The sequence below is a fragment of the Mytilus edulis genome, chromosome 5 (assembly GCF_963676685.1).
Source record: "Mytilus edulis chromosome 5, xbMytEdul2.2, whole genome shotgun sequence".
Lineage (NCBI taxonomy): Eukaryota > Metazoa > Mollusca > Bivalvia > Mytilida > Mytilidae > Mytilus > Mytilus edulis.
This window is the reverse complement of record NC_092348.1, coordinates 22179197-22199360: the sequence shown is the minus strand read 5'-3', so window position 1 is coordinate 22199360 and position 20164 is coordinate 22179197. Positions and strand designations below refer to the sequence as shown.

The window sequence follows — 20164 nt, the reverse complement described above, 5'->3', positions numbered from 1 at the left end:
GTAACAACTTTAAGAGCAAATAATTATGTCAACAAAGAAAGACAAAACGGCATAAAAAAAGCGCATAAGCAACTTTGAAAGATAAGCATACAAAAAAATAATAATAATTGTTTAAAAACAATTTTGGGTCCGGCTTAGTGGTTTATTATTACTTTTTATCCTGCAATGGGGTGTCGTATGATACATTAACAGCCAAACAGATATCGCTGGCCAGTATTTGTAAACGACATGTAATATACAGATATCGCTTAATGATCCGCCAGCTGAGCTTTCGGACAATTTTTTAGTACTGCTGTTGACGAGTGTTGTTTGAACTTTCCTGACCTCTGAATGTGTACTGCAATCTGTTTCCAATGACGTATTACTCCGTTTATGAATGTTCTTGTCTCCGATCCGCAACTTACTAACACGAACAGCAGTAATAACTCCGTTTTCTACGGCTCCAATCTTCAAGTTCAAAACTTGAATGTGTTAATACATAACATACCAAATCAACCATGTAATAATATCGATAATCAGTGAACGCACGGACAGTTCGAAATTATGAAGCGGAGGACAAATCAGACATTTTTTTACTTAAATCGAACAATGTTTTGTTATTTCGTTTTACTGTAGAAATTAGTTGTAATAACTATAGCTAGAGGAACTATAAACCTATATATTATTTTTGAGCAATGCATTATTAATGACCATGCGAGATTATTTCCGGCGTACTTGTCAGGAAAATGGCCATTGTTACATTAAAGTTCGTTTCTGTGTGTGTTACCCTCAGTTTTAGTTTGTTACCCGGATTTCTTTTTTCTCTATCGATTTATTAATTTTGAACAGCGGTATACTACTGTTGCCTTTATTTGTCATTAGCTGATTGTGTGAATTTAAAAAAAAATGATTCAACGTGGATTATGAATCGAAAATAAATGTGCTAGTTTGTCTGACTTCCAAAGCAAAACAATTATACACACTTAATTGCAGGATATAGACAATAACTGTTTAGTGTCTATAAATATCGGTTGTATTTGTACTCGGTCGAAACAGTAGTAATAGCTCGCTAAAGCTAGCATTACACCTGTTTCTTAGCCTGGTACAAATACAGCTGATATTTACTTATATGATCTTTAAATAGCAAGCAGTTCCGGATTGTATTTACTTTATATACTGCATGCATGCATATTCGTATTAATATTGTAGTATGTTAGTAGTAAATGAAATAGAGAGTCAAAATCAAATGATAAAACACATCAAACGAATGGACAACAATTGTCATATTCCTGACTTGGTACAGGCATTTTCAAATGTAGAAAAAGGTGGATTGAACCTGGTTTCATAGCAAAGACTCATAAGTGACGTAACGATTAACAGTCAAGAAATTCCGTTAGTTGATGCATACGAATGCTTTCTTTTGTTTTTACACTTATTGTTAATCATACATTACGTTAGTCACTGCTTGCTTATACATTTTATATTGCTCAATTGGTGTCAGGAATGATGAATACGTAGTGACATTCAGAAACTAAATGTACGGTTCATTTGTTTATAGTCATAACCATGATTGACATTGACTGTTAGCGACTTATTTTGTGAACGCGATGTTATATGTGATGCGTGCATTTCATTCCAACTCAGCAGCCGATATTACATCTAAACCCCTGAACTATTCTGTTGTACCTGTATTTATTGCATTATTTTTCTTAATAATATAAATATCACTTTCTAAAGCTATAAAGCTATATCATCTTGTGTGACAGCACTTGGCAAATAATAGATTGCATATAAAATAAACCATAATTGTCATAAACATTGGCACCAATACAATTTTTTTAAAGCAGACAATACCAATTTCAAGGAATTTTGCTCGTTTACAAAAAGTCTTTTTGGATTGGCAATCGAGAAATTTAAAAATCACAAAAAAATGAATTTTATGTATACTCGTACATTATTCGAGTTCTTGTATTTCTTTCAGTATTCTACGCTTTATGGTAGTTGATTAAAAAGGAAGATGTCTACATAGGTTTATAAATTTTAAGGATGAAATTATTCCTTTGAAAGCTTATCGGAAGCTATCGTGATTTGTTAGTATGGTGTATTTGTGTCGCTGTTAGCCACGGGCATGACCATATTCTTTCCTTCAATCCCGTCCTCTTGTCTTTGGTTCAGACATCATAGAATGCGATATTCAGAGGATTTTGATACCTTTACGAATTCAGACAATCGTTTAAGTAATATTGACTCTTATTTAAGACATAACACGTACTTAACTTAGTATACATGAACACTTTAAATAGGAAAGTTACATTATTTAACTATAGTTAGAAATGTTAACAATTAAAGACGAACAATAGAAACACAAAAAAAAAGGGAAAATCTGGAAAATTCAATACTTGCATTTACAAGAATATCAAAAGAAACATTACAAATAGTCTTTAATAGTATCTTATTTCAGTACCGACATCTCTCCAATCTTTTTGTAATTTTTCATTCTGAAAATATTGTGTCATTTCCCCGTTGCGGCGGCGTTGTAGTACGTCCTGGTTTAGATGGCCCCATACTATGCGCTGCAAATAAACTTGAATAGGTTGAATACAAATTATTGTTATAAATACTTTTATAATTTTTTATTGATCCTGACATGATGTTAATGCGGTGTATGATATAGTTTATTTGCTTTACTGCCTGTAAATATTTATTGTTACAGAACATATAGTAAAAATATTGTCTTGGTAATATAGTTTTGTCTTTTGTTTTATTATAAATTGTTTCGAAAATAACTAAAGTAAAGTATAATCCAAATTATGAACTTTTTATCAAAAAATTGATTACAAAAGGGAGGCGAACGATACCAAATATTCATTCAAACACTTAAGAAAAAAATAAAATAAAACGCAAATAAAAAAAAAACCACACCAAAAACACAATAGTGACCAAAAAAAGATCAACAGACAAGTTGGAAAGAAGACAATTCGACAAAAATATTTGACCTAATTATATATAAGTTATTTAGATTAACCAAGCCATGATGTTAAAAAAGAATAAATACACACATAAACCACAAACCTAAACTAAAGCTTTTAGCATAACAGTTTATATGAATAAGGAGTAGTAATGTGACCAAAATTGAACGAGAACATTAAGAGTCACCGTGTTCTTTTTTTGCTGATTTCATCATATTTTTTTTTATTTATGGCGCGTGTGAAGCAGGATATGCTAACCCTTTAGAGTACTTGTAATCAACTCCAGTTTTTCGTCAAGTTTCGACTTGCTTATTCTTTTAATTTTCTGAGTTATATTTTGTGTATTGTTGCTTGTCTGGGTTTTTTTTTCGTGTTTAACCATGGCACTGTCGTTTTGAATTCGGCTAATAATTTGATATTCCCTTGATCATCTTTCACCTCCTTTAACATGTTTAATCAATTTAAAATCTGAGTATAAAAAAATAAAGAAAACAAATACTGATTTGCAGCTTAATTTAGCGTCACATCGTTATGATTATGTTCTTTTCATTATCCCTTTTTCACACTCCATATTATGACTTATTGATTTCTATTGAAAAAAAACCCAATGTTCTTAATACCAATTATTCGTATAGTATTAACAGCCACAACATTATTTTTAATCAACGTTCTTTTTTAAAACTATACAAAATTTCATCAAATTTCAAAATATTGCCCTGTTATATATACTTTTCCATCACCGGTGTTTAATTTACTGTTGTCATTATTTGAGTAAAGTATTTACAATTAGTACGCATACGACCAAATCCTTAATTTATATGTTAAGCAAATCGTCTTGTTACTTTTATTTATTAAAAATGAATTCTCAGTGTTTATACAACCAAAATTTATATGTAAAAAATAATACTTACTACATGCATAACAGTTACAACTACAAATCAACTTTCGACGTAGACGATCCCAAGTTTTGTAACATACAAATCTACCAATGTTACATTCAAATTTACTCCCACAACAGCCTCTACATCTACAGTCATCTTCATGAGTTCGACGACAATATTCTAAAGAACATTTCTGTTCTGTAGTTTGTTCAACAACTGAAATTAAGTAAACATATTTTATGGGATGGTAAAAGACGGGCCAAAAATGAAAGTGGCGGTGTACCAATTGTCATAAAAAGTTGATTTTTGCCAAAATGTAGAATTAATTTTTGCCTAAACTTATATTACTGGTACTAAAAAAAAGACCACCAAATGATACTGATATTGACAATTTCAATCAAGTGATCGTTGGAATTAATTAACTTCCATAAAAAACCAAAGAACTCCACCTTCTGGTTTGCTTAAAACTTTAACCTTCCTGACATAAAATGGCATGAATAAATTATATCTGACTAATTATATACCTCGGAGTCGAACGAAGTATTTTTAGATTTGCTGAATAACGTGGATCAAAATGTTAAATTGCAAACTAAGAAAGATAACTTCTTTGACTTCTTTTTGAACAAACCAACTGCAAAAATAATCAAAATAAAATCCATTCCAAGTACATCTGATCATAATATTTTATTGGTATATGTAATCTGCAAGATCAAAATATCTTAAAAATCAAAACATAAAATGTATTCTTGGAAAAAGATTGATCTACAAAAAAAGGTCGTGACATCTAAATTCACATCTGAATTCCAATCTCAGGTTAATGTAAACAGAATAATTGATGATAATTTTCTTAGCAAAATAACTCGATTTATATGCTTTCACTACCAAAGATACATCCTCCATGTCAAAAGAAATATAAAAGTTGCAGTTTGTAATTGACTGCTCCATAGGCTTACATGCAAAATAAAAAATGCTACATGGAAAAAAAATCATGTTCATATCATGTATGTAGTAATGTGTAATTGTGATTTAATCGTAAAAAAAGTGGGTCATGCCACGAAGAATGAAAGTTAGGTAACCCTGAAGTCAAAACATTATTTTCTACTTCCTCTTTGCTGTGTTTACTAGGCCGCACTACTTCCAATAAACATGATATCCTTCATCTTTTCTGGATTGATATTCCAAAAAAAGAAACAACATTTTTTTTTTAAATCTATATATATGTTTTAATTCAGCATACACTTATAATTAAACTGAAAAAAATTGAGTCCAGAAAAAAATTCAGAAAAAAAGGACTATTTTGTTCCCCTCCATGTTTTGACATGCACGGTAAACTGGAATTGTAATACAAGACTGGTACCTATAGCCGCTGTCCTTGACAATCTACCAGTATATTATTATATTTTCAGCAGAATTTTTCTCAATTTTTGACATACTTGTTTATATTATAGTGTTAAAATATTGGACACTGTTTAAAGAACTTGGATTCGTGTAGAGAGACGGATGTCGATTGGAGACTGATGGTCGAAGTCTTTATATGAAACGTCTAGATAGTCGTCAACAGTCAGTGCCAAGTGTAGATAAAGGTGCATGTTATCGCAAAGCATCCAAAGATCGTGTAAAAATCAATTAAGTCATCAAATTGCTTATTTGAATTTAATTGTATTTTAAAATTATGTATTTTCAAGGGAAAACGAACACACTGTGTATTTGACATTGAACCTCAATGATTACGCTGAAGTGCAAATGTTTTACGCTAAAGTGCGTGTCTTTTGATCATGCGGGAGTGCAATGGTTTTATTATGACGCTATCATGTTTACAGCTTCGTACGTTTGTTGTAACGCTAAAGGGCGATGGTTTAAATTAAGTGTATATTCAATGTATACCATGTTCAAATGCCCTAGATGCTATTTAGATGTACCTTTTCTTTTTGTCAGAAGCTGTTTTCGATGTTTTGTAAGTAAATCATCGAGTGTATATCCAGCTTAAATGAAATATAATGATATGTAGTAATTACATTTCCGTTCATACCTGTAACATTAAAGTGTATATATGTTTGGACACAAGGAGCCAACTTTCAAATATTCCAAAGAAGCAACAAATCCATTCGGCTTGTATGAATGAGAGTGAGGAATGAAATAGATCCCTGTAATTGCATTTTACTGCAGCTGTATAAAACATGTACTGTTTATACTTTCTATGCAATAAATTTAACTCTCGTAATAATAGTAATTTTTTTTTCTAAACTTATTATCATGTGTCATAAAGACAATCACACCTCAGCGTGTCCATCTCACTTCAGCGTGTCCATCTCACTTCAGCGTCTCAATCGCACCTCCTTCAAGTTACACGTTAATAAGGATTTTTTCCAACGTGTATTGATTGGTAATAACAACATGTTTTGAATCAAAGGAGAAAAAACATTATAGCAGCGACCCGTCAACACAACAACACAAACAGGTTGAGTTAAACAAGTTTGAAGTAGTATTCAGTCTTTTCCAATATTTTGAGATCCTTATCCCGACTTGTTTAAATACTATAAATGATATATAATAGGCAACTTACCAGTCAGGAGCAATAAAAGGATAAGTAGAACCTTATGCATGCTTCAGAATGAGATAAGCTTGAAAATCTAAATGAAAACAAAATATCAATTAGTTCTACCTCAAAATGTTTCACATTTCTAATTCCTTTTTTTCTTTACATCTTTTGTTTTGTTTTAAATACATTTATCATGATAAGTTTATCAAATTTCGATTTAAGAGGAAATAAACTTAAAAGGAAATCATCGTCCTGGATATGCAATCAACATCAACCACTCATTACAACATAATATTTCCTATGAAGCACAATACACTACGTATACATTTGATGTTTTTTAAAGAAATTTTTCATATTCACAAGTAATAAAATGTTGTTACTTTTGTATTTTGATATTTTGTATAAATTATCAGAATGGATTCATAGTTTAAAGTATATTTCATAGAGCAAATGACGTACGTTTACTATAAGTTATTAGCTGTACTGATAAAGCTAAATATGGTGTAACTGTACCATGTGTAGTTTAAAACGTTACCATTGAGTCAATATTCTAACCGTGAACTAGAAAGTGTAATACTGATGTGTTCTTAAGAAGAAGAACTTATGTACCAAGATTGCTTGAGCATCGTAGCAAAGAGGTTAGAAGTATAACTGTTAACTGTAAGCATTGAATTCATTTGCATTGTAGAATAAACGTAGATTTTTTTTTTTACTATTGATAGTTATGTATTCAGACTACCAATGCGGAGGGATAGCAGACATCAAAATTAACAGCTGTATTTATTAATCATTAGTATTGTTATAGCTTATATGAGTTTGTTCGTATTTTTTAGCTTTAAATTTAGACAAAGATATAGCAAGAAGCAGAAATTACGATAGGTTTATTTAAATTTGCCGACCGATAAAAGGAAAATGTTGTGCAACAGATACGTAAAACTGTTCTATAAAGGTTGACAAATATATAGTTACTTATTTAAGTTTGAAATTCAAAAACTGAATCAAGTTTGAAATGAATCATTACTGCTAACATATAGTTGCACATAAAATATTAAGTAAAACCAATTATTTTATTATTCAATTGTGTAAACAATTTAAGAACATTTGGTTGATTGATTGGTGGTTAACGCCACTTTAAATGCTACTATGGACGGTAATTTTTTGGTGGAGGAAGTCAGGGTGCCCGGAGAAAACCACCTGCCTTCGGTAAAAAAACTAACAATTCTAGTCAATTATGAATGTAGTATAGTACACGCCCTGTCCATTGTTGGATTCAAGACCAAAACCGCAGTGTGACAGGCTTTATCTACAGTAGGTGGTCTAATTAGACCAATCGGCCACCGAGACCTCAAATATATATTTCAGGTCACAACAGTTTAATGATGTTTTGAAATCAATGAAAAAGATTCGATCTAGGATAAAAAAAAAAAAAAAAAACACCACTGAGTGAATTGCATTTCTCCAAAAAGAGGTGCGACAGGCTGCATCGATAGTGTCAGCGTCTCCTTCTTTTAAAGCCTCACCCACCAGGCGAATTCAATATCAATTAAAATGTCAGAACTGGAAAAGTTGTTGATTAGACAATATATCTGGTATCTGAAGATCTTCGAACGCAAAAACCTGTCGGTTTTAAGTTAGACACAAACAGATCATAACGACGACCCATTTTGTGATGGTTACCGTAAAACTTAAGTAGTAAACAAATTGGAGGTAAGGAGATCCCTCTAAATGGAGTCCGCATAGTGTGAACATTATTGAGAGAAACGTATTGTTTGATATATGTAATCTAAATACGATGGGTAAGATGGTATGGTATGTATAAGAAATAGTAAGTTTACAAATGATTAGTTAAATTCACCACGTTTATCGGATATTCTTTTTGAATATGTTCATGTGTGTAACGGAAATATCAAGATGTGACGAAGACCTATCATCGGTAGTTATTTCTCATCGCAGGTTCATAAGACATATATGAGTTACACATTATTACTTGAATTTTTGCACTTTAAAAAAGTGATTGGGCATCAATTATATATCTAAAAGTAAAAATGAACTTTGTGATATGCTTTTATTTTGGTCTATGAGAAGGTTCTGTATGACTTATGCTTCATCTCAGTAAGAAAACGGGTCAGTAGGGGTGCACAATTAGTATCCATTGGACTATCGCATGTCTGATGCGATACCGACTGGCAATCGACCTAAGCTTAACAAAATTTTGTCAATGAGAATTTTCAGAATTTTGATGATATCATCTTAGTTGTTAATGAAGGTAGAACTAGTAAGTTTCTTCACTAAGTAAGATTTTTTATGACCTTAAACAGAACTTGTATCTAATATTCACATTTTTATATATAATCCTATTCAAATAAATTTCATATAAACAGAATTATACAGAAAGGCAAATACCAATCAATAGGAACCAATTACATATTTATATTCATATTTTCTTCATAATTACTACAGAATAATTCACTTTCTTTTAATAAATGTTTTGCTTTTTAACTTATTCTGCCTTGTAAAAGACTAAAACTATGTTCAGTTTCAAAATCCATCAACGCATTTGTGTAGGATGGTATGCGAAGAACAATGCTTACAAATTATTTGATAGTGCAGAAATGATTTCCATCTAGCAAAGGAAATCTTGAATTCAGTTTTATTCTTAATCTTTATATACCAATAGAAATAAAGAAAGTTTTAAATGTTAGTGTTTATCATTAAATCAACTATTGATTAAGGGCATCAACGTAACCTTTCATATTAAATTCTGGATTGAAACGATAAGATTAGATATTTTATCAGCAACATATCTTTGTTCTATTCATATATATTTGCATATATAAACATGTTATAAACTAACAAACACGAAACAAAACAAACAAGACACTCAAGATAAAGCACAAAACATACCCTTTTAGAAGACTTGGTTACGATAATTTAGATTCATAACACATAGTTTTACTTTTTATAACCAGAAATAATAAGATAATGTTTTATCCATGAAACATGTTGAGGGATTGAGTTGTTCTCCCTTTTTGTTTTGCATATGTAATCCTAATCAATTTGTACTTCACGTTGTATAAAAATTTAGCTATTCTTTTCTTTGCATAAAATTTGTAAACAATTAAAGTGGATTTGTTTGAACATCTGTTCAAATGCAGGTTAGTGCAAATACATTTTTAATACGAGATCGGAACATATAAATGTATCAATTGTTACATAATATATTGCACATAAATTGGCATTAGAAAGTGCAGTGTACCTTGAAAAAGATAACAGACCTTATCTTGCTGCAGTCATCTTAAGATCAGTATCTTTGAGTATCACTGAAGGATAAGAGTTCAATCTATATCACAGATGCTCCCTTCTGGATCAAGGACAATTAAAGCTACTGATTACAATTAAACTGAATTAACAAAGTTCTTTCTGATTTTTCAGGGTGATGTAAAGCTAAGTGTTGAGTGTAAATTTTTGTGGAGAATTCTACGCATTTTTACCATTGTTTGTCCCTTTCTATCTTCGAATTATAACTTTTCATTGTTCCTTTGTGTGATCCTCCAAGCTACGAAGAAGCACGTTTGATGTGTGTCCTTATACACTTTGAATTAAAGAACGGCTCGTATAAGGTAATAGAGTTTGAATGTGCTTTTTTGTAACGTTAATGACGTTGCATTATGGTATTTAAAGTGAAATACAAATGAAGTTTGAATGCACTTTTTCTAAAGTCAATTGTCAGTTATAAACTTCGATACTGCCTACAACACATGCATGAATTCGTTCAGGAATTATGATTATTTTTGTTTTGTTTCATGTTTACCTGTGTTTTGTTATCTATATTTCTTACATTGGAAAGTTTATTTAATCTGTATATGAAATTAAGAATGTGTTCTCCTACAATTATTGACTATTCCTCTGCTAGAATTCGAAGTTTAAAATTTGCGGGGTTGAAAGGTAAAACAAACTCTTTTATTAACGTAACATGCTCGTGTTAATGTACACACACATGTACTTACCTACTATCATTGACTGTGTTTAGTTATATCTTATTCCAGACATAAAATGTGATTATTTGCAATAGAACTCATAAGTTGCTATACGGTATGCATTTAGTAATTCATTATGCTTAGACATCATAAACTTTTACGTTTACACTTAGCAAAAGATGCAATGTCAATATTATAGTCGCCGGAAACATGACTTTTTTCACATTCACAACTTTTTCGGTTCGAGACTAAAGGCTTGAATTATTATTGATATGGCCATAATATAAAAAATATTTGGAATTTTCAAAATGATTAGGATTTTTCCCGAGGAATAGATTACCTATGCTGTATATGGAAAAACATTTCGGAATTTTGGGGGTCTTAATGCCTTTTCAATTTTGTACTTTATTTGGTCTTTTATATATTTTAAAGCGACAATAGTAGACAGAACGCTCGTCTGCAGTACAAAATTTTCATCCTTGAATATCTATGATGAGTTGATGTTAATGTAAATCGCAACACTGACCAAACAACAGAAGATGAAATATTGCATAATTCTTTTTGTAAAATCTGCGAATCTGATTTCCTCCAATCGTGATTTCATCATGTTTATGTAATTCTAATCTATGGTAGATTTAACAATTTTCATATAAAATAATATTTATAGTCACTCAAACAAAACCAACAGGAGCTTAATATTTCATAATAGAAATAACCATTTAAAAGTCAATCCGATGATTGACAAAATTCAGGAAATTTAACATAGTATAAATACTGCATTTACAAATTACCATAAATAACAATTTACTTAAATCAAATTCGGACTTGTCAAATGTTTTCATTTCATAACATTAATTCTTAAATACTACACGCAAGCGATTTAAATTGTACTATAAATTCTGCTACACTTGAGGCTTTGTTACTCACTGAAAATTAAATAGCTTAATGCGTCCTATGAAAATTTAAAGATGCCTACTATGTATGACTGCCTAACACACTAAAACATATGAATATGTCTCGGCTTCCTTAACTAATTTTGTCTTTCTAAGCAACTACTACTTTGAATTATATACGATATCATTTCTAAATCTCTAATTAATATATCAAAGATCTTATATACTAATTTGTTGCTTTAGTACTATCAATCAACTTTTATCATTCTATTTTCTAAGTTTTAAGTACTATATCATAGAAATAGTATACTGTTAGTTATGTTGAACTTTTTGTTGTGCTAAGCCTACCCAACTCATAATTCAAATCACCTGTAAACAGGAGGTAAGCATAGTTGTATAACAGATACAAAAGCACTCGCACGTTAAAAATCATTATTATCAAGGTGCTGAACATATATGAAATCTATTATTTAAAAGTACTGGCGAATAGTGTGATTAACATATGTGTAGTATGGACAAAATATTTAAAACAAGACGAGAGAAAAAACAAACAGACTGATGGAAGAATTGACAAGATGAATGCACTATTTCCAAGACTGCTACACTTGGGATGTAATGTTCTGAATTGCTGAGCTACGCCTACCTTTATATGTTATGAATTCATTTCCAAAGATCTAAAACTACTATATGTAGATAACTATGAAAATATTTGTTTGTCTAACATGAGAATGTATGAAGAAAAAAGGAAAAAGACATAACAGGTAAAAATGTCAAAAATTGAGGTCAACATGGTATTATCTTAATCCCTTTTAAACAAACTACTACGTTAACATAAAAAAGAAAATGACATAAAGACAACACACAAAAGTAACAAAAACAAGAATACAAAAAGGTAAATATTTTTTTATAAACTGCAAAGAACACTTGCTTTACCCCTCTGGAGCACCTGACATCACCCCCAGTTTTCGGTGGGATTCGTGTTGCTTAGACTTGAGTTTTCTATGTTGTGTTTTCTGTACTATTATTTTTCTGTTTCTTTTTTAAAATTTTTAGCCATGGCGTTGTCAGTTTATTTTTAATCTTTAACTCTGGTATCTTACATCCCTCTTTTATCAATTATATTTTTGAAAATTGTATATGATCTTAACGAAGCACTCGGTTGGTGATTGTACTAACGTCATGAGTTGATATATATATGTATATTAATAGTGATATTGTAGTGTTAATAGTGAGTAAAAGAGAGGCGGAAGATACCAAAAGGACACTCAAACGTCGAACACAGACTTACACACCGTGACGAAAATTATTTATGTCGGCGCTGCTTGGATGTTGCTATAATATATATTATAGAAAAAGAAAGTTAATCGGAAAGCTGAATTCTTTCTTTTCTTGAAAACTTTTGTTCTTAAAAGAATAATAACAAAAATACCTTACTCCAAGAAATATTTAAAACGGAAAGTTCCTTGTTAAACAGCAAAATAAAAAGGTCAAACTCGTCAAACGAAAAGAAAACAACAGTAAAGTTATATTTCTTATTAGGTACAGACGTTTCCAACTGTAAACCATAGTGAGTTATTCTTGGTTTTAAAGTCAGCTTAACCTGGCATTGTATGACAATCACATAGATTTCGTCTAAACCGACCTTTACTTTCAATTTCTAGACATAACCCATGAGGTCTTTTTATTTAAGTTCTTTTGGAAAGCTTCGTTCCGTATAGTCGCTAAACTAAATTAATTTACAGTAGAAAGGTATAGAGGAATATGAAATAATAGAATGATGATATTCTTCCAATGAACCTCCTGCTTAAAGTCTATCTCATATGAATAAGGGGAACAATTTGTCAAGAAGAACAGTTGGCTCCCAAAGGAATGTCCTTTTATTATTATAAAGCATGTCATTGAGGAATGCAGTTTAAAAAAAGTTGTTATAGATACTAAGCTCATAAGTATGCACGCCAAACGTGCGTTTCGTCCACAAAAGTTTCATCATTTACGTTTCAATTTACGTTAAGAAACTCTGTTAATTGTTGCCAACGAGTAATATGATTTGTTTTTACATTTGTTATTTATCTTACACTTCATATGTTACTGCTATTTACTAATTTTATATTGCTAAATTGGAGTCAGGATGGAGATGTTGCTATATCCTGAAGATATTTAGATATATTTTTGTGGTACACATGTGGCAAATGATTTTACATAGGTACACTTCAGGATTGAATATAAAAAAAAATTATCATAAAAATTGGCAACAATCACAAAAATGCTTTTTACACAGAAAATATGCTTTTGGAGGAAATTTCGTTTGTTTGCAAAAAATAAGAGAAATGTTAAAATTTTCTAGATTTTGCATTTCCTTCAATATAAAAAAGAAGATGAGGTATGATTGCCAATGACACAACTACCCACAAAAAGACCAAAATGACACAAACATTAACAACTAAAGGTCACCGTACGGCCTTCAACGACTAGCAAAGCCCATACCGCATAGTAAGCTATAAAAGTCCCCGATAAGACAATGTAAAACAATTCAAACGAGAAAACTAACGGCCTTATTTATGTGAAATAATGAACGAAAAACAAATATGTAACACATAAACAAACGACAACCACTGAATTACAGGCTCCTGACTTGGGACAGGCACATACATACATAAATAATGTGGCGGGGTTAAACATGTTAAATCAGTTGAAAAAGGCTTAACTCATCAGATAGACAAAATTACAAGTGGACGTGGCCGGGTACTTATACATCCCGATGAAGTTGCAAGTAGCCACGGCCTTTATGTTTTCTTTTCTACAACCTTTTAATTCCCTTACAAGTTCAGACTATCGTTTAGGTACTATCGTCTTTCAAACAAAAGACATTGGAAAAATCTAAATAACCGAATGATTGCATTTACAAAAAAGAGAAAAAGAAATATTATAGACAGTTATTTCTAGTCTTTATATCGTTTTGTTCAATATCGTTATTTGGCCTTTTTAAAATTCTAGTCAGGTCCATCCTCCCCTGTCTGCCCACGTCGTCGGCCTCCTCCTTCTGAAAGAGTTAGATATGCACTTATCGTTATAAATACTTTTCTGATCTAATCTATTCATGCATGATTTTACTGCAGATCTATTATATAGTTTGCCTATTATGTTTAACTCGATTTGTTAGTCCATGTGCTGAAAGTTAACAAAATTGTCTGGTTATTTTTTTCAGGGTTTTATTTCAATTTGAGATATAACCATGTTACGTATGTATTTGAAATGTATTATAATCAAACCGTACGGTGACTTATAGTTGTTCATTTCTATTTAATTTGGTTTCTTGTGGAAATGTGTCTCATTGGCAATTATACCACATCTTTGTTTTATATTAAGGTTTTGTATCGAACTATTGTTAGCAAACTGAAAGAGACAAATTTAATTAAAAGATAAATTATGATCTGTGTTTGCCTATATGGACTAAGGTGTTACATAAAAAGAAATTCAAAGAAATCCCAAATCAAACCAACAGCTTTAAGGGAATGCAGTCGTTTAACAATTTGTAAATAAGGTTATAAACTGTGATAAAAATTGAACAATGTGATAATAAGAGGGTTCATCATCATTTTGTGACGGTTTCAACATGTGGAGCAGGATATGCTTACCCATCTAGAGCACAAGAGATAACACCCATTTATCGGTGGTATTTGTTTTGGTAAGTTTTTTAGTTTGCTGTGGTTTTTTTTTTTGTGTACTGCTGTTTGTCTTTTTTTCTTCTTTTATCATGACTTTGTGAGTTAGCCAACTTATGAATTTGAATATTAATTTGGTTTCTTTCGATTCAAACACTTTAAAGCTTGAGTATTGATCGAAATTAATGCAATTATTTGAGTTAAGTATTTACCATCACTCGTAAAACCACATCCCTGATGTATTTGAAGGACTCGGAACCGCGATGGTACTCCGAACCGCGATGATCAAGCTGAAGTTAGATTGTAAACATTGAAATGCGTTGGTTAACACGCTGAAGTGCGATAGTGACATTGTGACGCTACTTGTTGTTAGAAACGCTGAAGTGCGTTGGTTGGTACGCTGAAGTGCGATCGTGGGTACGATGAAGTGCGATTGTCTTATTTTTACGTTGTTTAAACTAGCTAAATGCGAACGTCTGAATTGGGAATCCTATTTAATGTGAAGGTGAAGTGGTTAGCACGCTAGCCTAGTATTTGAGGTATCGGATTTGTATTTCTGTTCAGTTAAAATGCAAGACTTTAATTTTTGATATGCTAATCATTTGCTTATAAGATCTTATAAGGGCATACATCAGTATGGGGTCAGGAATTAGAAAATAGATTTAAGGGAATTCACACTATTCATACTTAGTTTACTAATAATAAATCATTGAAATTTCGAATAAAGATAGATAATACTCATAACGAAATTATAAGCGAAAAAAATTTGGAGTCACCGATGTTGTTTTATAAGATGTGTCATTATATTGTGTGCTCAAGAGCGATACAAATCAAACAGGTTCACTAAGCAGGATCAAACTTATTTCATTAAATATACGAGTAACTTGTTTTGTCATATCATGTCTAAGAAATTGTTCACAACACACAGTCATCTGTTAATCTGATATCATAATATTTGTTTGAATGACTCATAGTGGGTAATTAGCTGCTTTTACTTTCAAGACCAAGTTGGGAACAATCGGGTTTAAGTTTCGCCTATCCAGTTGCAGATATTAAAAAAAACTGTAATCACAAAAAAACACTGAGATGTTTATTTAACAAAGGATTCATGCACGCCGCTGAATAAAATAAAATAATCGCTACTCGATTTAACGAAGAACTGCTTATAATTATTTTATGTTATTATTTAGTTGTCAGCACAAAATCATGTGAAAAATACATTTTTTTTCAAGGAAAAAAGTCAAAATTAAAAATAAGATAAGACATTATACGTTAACTTTTCCGGCATACATTTTGTACTTCCGAACACAGGTTACCACATCAGGAGACCAATACCATCTAATTGTTTAGCCGCTTTGTTCCGTTAATTTACAAATTTCGTTAACCTCCACACCTAATATTCAAAACTGTTCAAGACTTGAATCATTCGATTCATTCTATTTTCGTTTCTTTGTAGGCATGAAACTTTCTGCTTCAAATCATCTTGTGTTCCTGCCTGCATTTTGAGTTTTTGTAATAACGTGTAATTAAAAACGTCTCAATATCTAAACGTTATGCAAAACCATCACATTTCAGCAAAAGGACTATCGCACTTCGGCGTAGACCATCGTATTTCAGCGTCCCTATCGCACCTCCTACATATATGTGAAGCAAACTAAACCTTCTTGTCATTTTTATACTAATTGAAAATAAACTACAATGTATACTTGAATTCTCATTGTCTAGACCACCAGAGTTCTAAAGTTAACATTTTACGTTTTTTTATTATAATACTTACCACAATCCGAACAGAAACAACTAGAAATCCTTCGTCCCCTTCGTCCTCCTCGGCCCCTTCGTCCGCTTGATCCCCTTCGTCGATCCCCTCTATGTCTTCTACAGCTACCAAATCGACAATTCAATTTACCCCAACAACAGCCTTTACATCCACAATCACTTCTAGGCCTTCGACGACAATATTGTAAAGAACATTTCTGTCCTGAAGTTTGTTCCACAACTGAAATACAGTCACTTTGTTTAGTTACAGACAAACGAACTGCTTCACCCTAAATTAACTAATAGACTAGAAATGTGTATGCTTGTCCTGACTTTCAGGTTTAATTTTGTTCTGTTATATAATAACTTATATCGATGACTGGGTCTAACAGTCCCGTTTTTGAAATCGATGTCCTAAATAAGACACCATTATGACATAACATTGCAAATCGAGGTTTAATTACATGCCTTGTAGTCAAAATTATTTGGTGTTGCTCTTGAATCGACGACCAGCATATGACCTTTAAATCCACAGTGACGATGACAACTCTGCAACATTAATACTGGTATCTCTGTATTTGTCAAAAGTGTCGAATCTCTATGTAAAATGGCTTCATCAGCTTTGATAATTTTCAAACATCTTGAAGATCATACTAATTAACCACAGATTTTTGAAGTTATTGAACTAGGGACGACAGTTTTCACCAGTCTGCTTAGCTGAAGAAGGATATCTTTAGCTTAAAATATCTTTCGATATAATTTTAATTTAGATATCCTACCGTAGTCTCAAATCGTTCATCTTGTTAGTTCGTGATGTATTTGTGTTTGAACTTAACACACAGGGAAACAATTAATTGACGACACTACGCTACTTCCAGCGTAGAAAATTAGTGCAGAAACCTTTTCACTCTGATGAAAAAAAACCATGTCTAAAGGTTAGTTTCATTGTTTTTCTCAAGTATTGTACAACAATGCCAATTTTCTAATGACCGTTTCAATCCCGACTTCCGAAATATTCTAGAACTTCACAAAATCCCATTTCCAGCCTCCATTGCTCTGTGTACTTTCCATTTAGCGTCATCTATCTTGTAGCTTGCAATACAGGTCAAGTAAATCCTATTTTTAGGAATTTCAAAATGACATGCTCCTTACGTCTTTCGCGATGTTCCCCAAGAAATAAAGTCCAACCAAAATGAAAGAAAAACGATGTCCATGCCATAATTTTATACAGGCATATATAGTAGGTTAATAAAAAACAGTTTACATTTATTATCCATAGAAATTCTTTTTTATTCATTATAAAAAGATTGATATTCTGACCATCATGACTGTAGGCAATTATTCATACAAAATTCCATTGATGTCGAAAGGGATGGAAAAAAAATGAGGTTTCCTGTTTAATAAAAATCCCATATTATTGCAAACTATTTTTAAGCAATATCCCACAAACAAATAACGTAATTGACGTAGACTGAAAAAAAATCACCTAATTAACAGTAGAGCAATTTGATTGGGAAGAACGATTTTACATCACGTTATTTTGACGACAATTTGAATGTAAACAAAACAAGCTTTACAATGCATGGTAATAAAAAATCAAAACTAAGTCTACAGAAAAAATAAGAAAACAAATGATCTTAGGTGAACGACTTATCATCATAGCCTGATATATGGATAAATAGACCTTTTCGAGGGATAGTTTACTATTAAGCTAGTAAATCAAAACTCTTAATGACAAAGAAGCGTACATTGAGCAGATTACAAACGACACCGAAGAAAATGTTTGAAGATTTTTTTCCCTTTTTTTAAATATAATTATTTTTATATCTTTATCAAACTTCAACTAGTCTTCTAGTTTGTCAGTAGAAGAACAATGGAGATTAGATATATTAAGTCACTGACATAAATAGGATTCCATCCATTAAAAACTAACACTGAAGCATTAAATGGGTTATACATGTATATGCTATTTATTCGAATTCATGTAAAAGAATATGGTTGAAATACACGTCATTTTTCACTTCTTTATACACTTAAGTGAACCCTGATTTCAGTGATATATAGTTTTAAACTAGATGACTATAAAAATAATCCAAAATTCAAAACTAAGGAGTAGAAAAAGCATGGTATCTCACACAATGAAGGGTTGATTGCACCTTAATGTATCTGTTTGTTCTTATGTCAAGCTGTTAAATCAGCAAGACTTTGTTTATGTTCAGTTTCGTTAGGATGACGTACCTTTTTATCTAACATTTTATTTTACGAATATTAGTTTTCAATATATGTGACACATTTCGCGTATATTTTGAGGAAGAAACTATTCTATGTTCTAATATCGACTTTCTTTAAAATTCCTGAGACACAAAAGTTCAATTGATGTTTTTATTCATCGTTTTCGAAAAATCCTATACATATACATGTCAGCACACCGATGTCAATAGGCAGGACACGCATATTTTACTTCCTGTATACTATACATTGGGACTAAAATGCCTTGATTTGTTGAAGTCGTAAATATCATAAATTAATATTCCTTTTTAATCTTTCGTGGGTAAAAATATCTAATATCATATTGGTGTGTGCCTTTTTTATTTTTCGTTTGTTGTTTTTTTCTCGTTCAAATTAGATAGTTTCATTTCCGAAATTTAAATTCTCCCCTCTTGGAAGATTAACATTTCTGTGTTTTTTGTTTGTTGTGTTTTGTTAATGATATTTGTTTATGTTAACTAATGATTATAATCCGACGTCAACATAAAACAGTTTGCACAGAAAAAACAACCAAATTGTATCTTGTAGCAAACAAAATTAACCGGGGCAAACGATTCGAGGCAATTGAAAAAGTGTAATACAAAAAGCAACGATAGATTATTTTCATTATTTATTTGCAGTAACAATATTTATCTTCGTTTTTTTAAGGCCTATAACCAATTATTATATTGTCACTGCAAAAAAAAATAAAAAAGAGAGATGAAAATATATATTTATAAATGATCATTCTAACATGAAATGTTATTTCAGATAAAAACCTTTTAAATTCTCTTAATTGGTATCAACAACAAGGCCTGATCATAATGATAAACAACCCACTAGCACACTACCGTAACTTTGTTAAGGGTTCAACAAGTTTGAAATACTCAATCTTTCCCCCGTATTTTTTTCATTTTTGCTTCCTTCTTTAAGAATGATGTAGATAATATATAATGTGCAACTCACCAGCTAAGAGCAATACCAGAACAAAGAAAAGAAGAATCTTCTGCATGCTTCAGAGTTAGTTAAACTTGAACACCTAAATAAAAGAAGTCAATAAGTTCTACTTCAAGATGTTTGGCAATTCCTTTCCTTTTCCATATTATCTTCATGTCTTATTTAGGTGTTCTCTTTGCATAATTTTGAAGAATAAATAAAATTCGATTTTTTATTATTTTCAACAAACAACAATTAAGGATTTATCATCTAGCTTGTTCTGGATATGATGTGAACAAAAACAGTTCATTATATCGTGATATTTC

At 31.2% G+C, this 20164-nt stretch overlaps 1 protein-coding gene across 1 annotated transcript; it reads right to left on the bottom strand.

Moving 5' to 3' along the window:
• Positions 1-14181: 14181 nt before the first annotated feature.
• Positions 14182-19943, bottom strand: LOC139522324 (uncharacterized). The gene is made up of 3 exons (XM_071315860.1): positions 19869-19943; positions 16678-16896; positions 14182-14278 (listed from the first exon to the last, which is right to left on the bottom strand). The coding sequence occupies exons 1-3, from the start codon at positions 19912-19914 to the stop codon at positions 14229-14231; spliced, it is 315 nt and encodes a 104-aa protein (XP_071171961.1). The 5' UTR covers positions 19915-19943; the 3' UTR covers positions 14182-14228.
• Between the last annotated feature and the right edge of the window lie 221 nt (positions 19944-20164).

What these genes read in the sequence shown, in the direction of transcription:
- LOC139522324 (XM_071315860.1), bottom strand. Translation starts at nt 19,914, where the DNA reads ATGCAGAAGATTCTTCTTTTCTTTGTTCTGGTATTGCTCTTAGCTG. An exon ending in TCTGGTATTGCTCTTAGCTG is followed by an intron (nt 16,897 to 19,868) that starts GTGAGTTGCACA and finishes ACTGTATTTCAG; the next exon opens with TTGTGGAACAAACTTCAGGA. An exon ending in TTGTTTCTGTTCGGATTGTG is followed by an intron (nt 14,279 to 16,677) that starts GTAAGTATTATA and finishes TAACTCTTTCAG; the next exon opens with AAGGAGGAGGCCGACGACGT.